The sequence below is a fragment of the Dermochelys coriacea genome, chromosome 13, assembly GCF_009764565.3.
Source record: "Dermochelys coriacea isolate rDerCor1 chromosome 13, rDerCor1.pri.v4, whole genome shotgun sequence".
Classification (NCBI taxonomy): Eukaryota; Metazoa; Chordata; order Testudines; family Dermochelyidae; genus Dermochelys; species Dermochelys coriacea.
In genome coordinates this window covers 31,255,697-31,261,555 of record NC_050080.1, presented here as the reverse complement: position 1 = coordinate 31,261,555, position 5,859 = coordinate 31,255,697, and the positions used below count along the sequence as shown (strand labels likewise).

Here is a 5,859-nt window from a genome sequence, read left to right as displayed (position 1 = left end):
CTATCTGCTGACCAACTTCCATGGAATGGACCTCACCCGTGACAAGATATGTTCCATGGTCAAAAAATGGCAGACAATGATTGAAGCCCATCTTGATGTCAAAACTACCGATGGATATCTACTGTGCCTCTTTTGCATGGGTTTTACCAAGAAGCGCAATAACCAGATTTGCAAGACCTCATATGCCCAGCACCAGCAGGTCCGCCAAATTCGCAAGAAAATGGTGGAAATCATGACACGGGAGGTGCAAACTAATGATCTGAAAGAAGTTGTCAATAAGCTGATCCCAGACAGCACTGGCAAAGACATAGAAAAAGTTTGTCAATCCATCTACCCTCTTCATGATGTGTATGTCAGCAAAGTGACGATGCTTAAGAAGCCCAAGTTTGAACTGGGCGAGCTGATGGAACTGCACGGTGAAGGTGGTGGCACTGGAAAACCTTCTGGGGATGAGACAGGTGCTAAAGTAGAGCGAGCCAATGGATATGAGCCCCCTGTGCAAGAGTCTGTCTAGAATCAAAAATGGATGCAAAAATAAAAATGTTATTTGAACATGGAGCTGTGATGAACTGAAGGGTCTGTCAGCATCACTTCTGACCTGTGGGCGATTTTATGAAATTGTAGCATGAAATTACTGTGTCCTGGAAAGCCCATGTGTATGGCTCCTCCTGAGTTACCAGGGTTCTGTCACAGCTGTGCCAGGCCAGAGACAATGGTGAGTGATCATCTGTTCAAAGTCAAACACCTTGGGACAATGGCTTTGCTTTAGCTCAGAGAAGACACTTCCTCCTCTTGTCTGAAGGGAGGGGAGTTTAGAGCTGTGGAAAATTACCAAAAGGCAGAACAAAAGAAGCAGGTGACCCCTGCAGGAATCTATAAAGGGAATGCCAGGGTGGAACTGTTACATGGCCTTAGGTAACAGGGTCAGGTTCTTTGGCTGGCAATACCGGTATCTAATCACCTGGGGAGTAAGTTAACTAAAATCTTCCCATTGCCCACCAGGTAGGTAACAGAAGACTAGAGAGGAAATTCTTCGAAAATAAACAGGAAATGTATTAAAAGGGTTACTATCAATGTCAGGGAGAAGGGGTGCGGGGGGGAGAATAAAAGATTAAAACCATAAAAGAGCAATGTTGTTGCCCAAAATCGGCCTGAAGCCCGGTCCCCAATACAGCTCTTGGCAGTTTACACTTCTAACAAAACAAACTAAACCAAGGTACCCCAGAACTGTACTGTATCTTGAAGGATGGATCTCGAGTGGGATCAGCTGCGGGTATTAAGTGACAGTCTCTCCATTGCTTGGGTTCATAGGGACCTGGACCTGCAACTATGCACCCAGTGGTTACCAGGGACAGGAAGAGCTCAGGATCTTCCCTGCGTTGGAAACAGGAGACTGTTAGTGTTGGCAATCACTGGAACCAGGAACAAGGTAAGTGGATTCAGGTGGAGGATACTCACATCAGTGGGATAGATCACGTAAGATGGTGAAGGAAGTCCTCGATGCCCACGCAAACGTGATAGTCGCTGACTGCCTCTCAGATGGACAGCCCCGCTGACAGGGTGTGCAGCCTTTTTATGCCTTCTGTGTCACGAAAGTTCTAGTTCAGACCAGTTTGATCAAGTCTTCTCAGAGGCAAACCCTGTTTCTCGCCAAACGAAAAGGTGCGAAAGTGGGTTGTAAACCCAAAACTGGACTCCCTTTTAAAAGATGGATTCCATTGTCCAAAATGCCATACAAGTAATTATTTTAATACTAACAATACATTCAAATGTGAACAGTGAAACAAGCATAAGTAAGCATGAATAAACATATATATAGGGAACTCTGCCCTAGAGAACAGGGTAGAGAGCCATTTTGTACCAGAGTAAGATGAGGGAGCTGCTGGACAGGCTAGGCAAGAGGGCAGAGGATCTTTCCTGTCTGCCAGAGCACAGATGATCCCCCTTGGACTCCCAAGAGAAGGGCAAGCTAGTGAGGGACTCTGTAGTTAGGATGTCTTGTGTGATCGGTGCTCTCCTGCACCATATCTGCTAAGTAAAGAGCATAAAGATGTTAGACTGGGCAACGTGTGTGTTGAGTGCTTCAAACTGCAGTGTGACTCCGAGAGAGTTAAACTGTAACCAGAAACTCTATACCTGTTGGGTGGAATCCTAGGAGAGGGGTGTGTTTAAGTACCAGGGAGTCTGAAGGGTCAGTGCTGTGTCCAGAGGGGCTATGTGGCTGGACAGCAGGTTCCAGCACTCAGAATGGGGGTGCCAGGTAGTGTGTGCCTAGGGACACTGAGATTGGGGCAGTGGCTAGACTCTATTCAGACTCCTGGAGCCTGAAACACTGCAGGAATCCAAAGCCTAGAGGCGTGGGTTCCCTCTGTAGCAGTCCCAGTGGATAGTGCTGTCTAGGATCTGTGAATTGCTATTGCTAGTCTATTTGCTGCACAATCCCCAAGCGCTTCCTTGCATGTCAGTAGTATCTGGCAGTATTAATTGTTCTCTGCTAGGCTGAGGCTTTCTGCACATCTAGGTGATGCCAAGTAAGGCTTTTCTCACCCCACTCCAACCTGAAATGGAGTAAGGAACTCATTTCCTTCACAAAGCCCTTGTTTTTCCTCTGGGAATGTTCAGTTGCTCAGTATTTGGTTGGCCGGTGTTTAGCTTTCCCCTGTTCACTTTCTAAGTTTCTCCGCAGTAAGTGGCTAACAAACACAAGCTAGCCTCTCCACATCATATACACTGGGATCTGGGGGCATTGCAGATGTGACATTATATGACTAAAATATGACCATGTATAATCATTGTTGCTACCACTGATATACAATTGCAACTCTTGTGTAAAGTATGTCATGTAAGGTGTTGTAACCGTCCTCCCTTGGAGAGCATGGCCTAGTGATCACAGCTGCAACTCCTGATGGCCAAGGGGCCCTACCATTCCACTGGGTCCGACCCCAGGCCCTTTGGGCTACCAGCAGTCAGGCAACCAAGCCTGCCTAAGACTGTCCTCCCTGGGGCTTTTCCTCTTGTCCACAACCCCAGGGGTTAGCTTAGTCCAAGGGTTTCTCCTGGTGGGGAAACCCAAACAACAATAAGTAAAGGGGCTTACCAATGTGCAAGGTCCACAGGATACTTCCTCTCTGGTTATCTCTGGGGTGGGTCCTCCTTTCCCACAGGGAGAGCCCCTTGGGGCAGCTGTGTCAGAGTCTTAGGCTTCCCTCTGCTCTGTTGGAGCTGTAGGCTGCAGGTCTGCTCACCTCCAGCCCTGCCACCCAAATGAGCTAATTCCCTGCCTTTTAATTCCTCCAGCAGATGGAGCATTTGCTGCAGGTGTGGCAGGTTGGGGCTGGTAGATTGTAACCAGATCTTTGAGAGAGGCTGCAATCTCTGAGACCCTCAGTACAAACCGGTGGTAGTAGCCAGCAAGTCCAAAACACTCTTGACCTGTTTCTTAGTGGTAGGACATGGGGTGTCCTTGAAGCCCTGGACTTTATCTATAAGGGAATGGATCTGGTCTTTCCCCAAAATGTATCCCAGGTAGGTGGTTTCTTCTTTCCCTATTTTACATTTTGCAGGGTTTGCTATTAGTCCAGCCTATTGCAGGGAGCAGAGCACTGCCGCAATTTGTGCTAGATGTTCTTCCCAGGTTCGGCTGTAGATAACTACATCATCTAAATAGGCTAAGGCATACGAGTTATGGGACTGCAAAACATGGTTCATAAGGCTTTGGAACTTTGCGGGTGCCCCCTGGAGTCCAAAGGGCATAGTTCAAAACTGGTAGAGGCCGAATGGAGTGGCATTCTTGCGATTCTGATGTGAGTGGGATTTGCCAATACCCCTTTGTTAAGTGTAAGGTGGTGATATACTGAGCTTAGCCTAGCCCGTCTAGTAATTCATCCACATGGGGCGTGGGGTAAGCATCAAATTTGGAAATTGCATTGACCTTCCTGAAGTCGATGCAAAACCGGACAGTGCCATCCGGCTTTGGGACTAATGTGACAGGACTTCGCCACTCGCTGTGGGATTCCTCAATGACTTCAAGCTCCAACATGGTCTGGACTTCCTGTTTTACTGCCTCATGCACTTTCCGGGGAAGTGGCATGGGGTTCTCCTGGACAATCTGTCAAGGTTCAGTCTGGATGTGGTGATGCATGAGGTGGGTCCTTCCTGGCTGTGATGAGAACACCGTCTGGAATGCTTTTACTAGGCTCTGCACCTGGGCCCTTTGTTCAGGGCAATGTTGTTCCCCTATTTGTATAGCCTCTGGGGACAGGGTGTAAGGCACTTGGGGCCCCAGTTCTGGTTCCAGGGGGTACGGGACCATGAATAGGCTTTCTCGTTCTTTCCATGCTTTCAGCAGGTTGATGTGATAGACTTGGATTGGCTTCCATTTGTCAGGTTGTCTAACCTCATAATTGACTGGCTCAACTTGGCACATAATTTCGTAGGGCCCTTGCCTCTTGGCCAGTAGTTTAGACTCTGTACTTGGGAGTAGAAGGAGGACCTGATTGCCTGGGCTGAAAGTGGTTACCCACGCTCCCTTGTTATAGGAGAGTTCCTGGGTCTGTTGGGCGGTGAGGAAGATGAAATACACATTAAAAAAATAATCCCAACTATACACACACAATGATGGATTCTAAATTAGCTGCTGCTACCCAAGAAAGAGATCTGGGAGTCACTATGGATAACTATCTGAAAACTTCTGGTCAGTGCACAACAGCAGTCAGAAAGGCTAACAGTACATTAGGAACTATTAGGAAAGGGACAAAAATAAGACAGAAAATATCATAATGCTATTATATAAATATGATGTGCCCACACCTTGAATACTGTGTCGAGTTCTGATCACCCCATCTCAAAAAATTGGAACTGGAATTGGTTCAGAGAAGGGCAACAAAGATGACCAAAGGTAAAGGAATGGCTTCCATAAGAGGAAAAACTGGAGAAATTACTGTTGTTCATCTAAGCCATGGTCTACATTACAAGTTTAGGTCGAATTTAGCAGCATTAGGTCAATTTAACCCTGCACCCATCCACACGACCAAGCCTGTTTTGTCGACTTAAAGGGCTCTTAAAATCGATTTCTGTACTCCTCCCCAGCGAGGGGTTTAGCGCTAAAATTGACCTCACTGGGTCAAATTTGGGGTAGTGTGGACACAATTCAATGGTATTGGCCTCCGGGAGCTATCCCAGAGTGCTCCATTGTGACTGATCTGGACAGCACTTTCAACTCAGATGCACTTGGACCGGTACTCAGGAAAAGCCCTGGGATTTTTGAATTTCATTTCCTGTTTGGCCAGTGTGGCGAGCTGATCAGCACAGGTGACCATGGAGTCCCAGAATTGCAAAAGAGCTCCAGCATGGACCGAACAGGAGACACTGGATCTGATTGCTGTATGGGGAGAAGAATCCGTGCAGGCAGAATTCATTTCCAAAAGACGAACTGCCAATATATATGCCAAAATCTCCAAGGGCATAATGGACAGAGGCTACAACAGGGACACACAGCAGTGCTGCATGAAAATTAAGGAGCTCAGGCAAGCCTATCAAAAAACAAAGGAGACACACGGTCGCTCCGGGTCAGAGCCCCATATCTGCCGCTTCTATGATGAGCTGCATGCAATTCTAGGGGGGACACCCTACCACTACCCCACCACTGTCCGTGGACACCTGCAAGGGGGGAGTCTCACGCAACAGGGATGAGGATTTTGTGGATGAGGAGGATGAGGAGGAGGTTGAGGATAGTGCACAGCAGGCAAGCGGAGAATCCCTTCTCCCCAGCAGCCAGGAACTGTTCATCACCTTGGAGCCAATATCCTCCCAACCCTCCCAAGGCGGGGTCCCGGACCATGAAGCCGGGGAAGGCACCTC

At 47.9% G+C, this 5,859-nt stretch overlaps 1 protein-coding gene and 1 long non-coding RNA gene across 2 annotated transcripts; one reads left to right on the top strand and one right to left on the bottom strand.

Annotated features, from left to right (window-relative positions):
- Window positions 1-535, top strand: LOC119842083 (40S ribosomal protein S3a-A-like). Its single transcript, XM_038369994.2, has one exon. It carries the CDS (start codon window positions 26-28, stop codon window positions 512-514), a length of 489 nt encoding a protein of 162 aa, XP_038225922.1. The 5' UTR covers window positions 1-25; the 3' UTR covers window positions 515-535.
- Window positions 536-1,035: 500 nt separating this feature from the next.
- On the bottom strand, window positions 1,036-3,310 carry LOC119842084. Its single transcript, XR_005288666.2, has 3 exons — window positions 3,098-3,310; window positions 1,459-1,640; window positions 1,036-1,374 (listed from the first exon to the last, which is right to left on the bottom strand). It is a non-coding gene; the product is annotated as an uncharacterized LOC119842084 (long non-coding RNA).
- Window positions 3,311-5,859: the final 2,549 nt, after the last annotated feature.

Excerpts from the sequence above, each read along its gene's own strand:
- LOC119842083 (XM_038369994.2), top strand. The coding sequence starts at position 26 with ATGGACCTCACCCGTGACAAGATATGTTCCATGGTCAAAAAATGGCAG.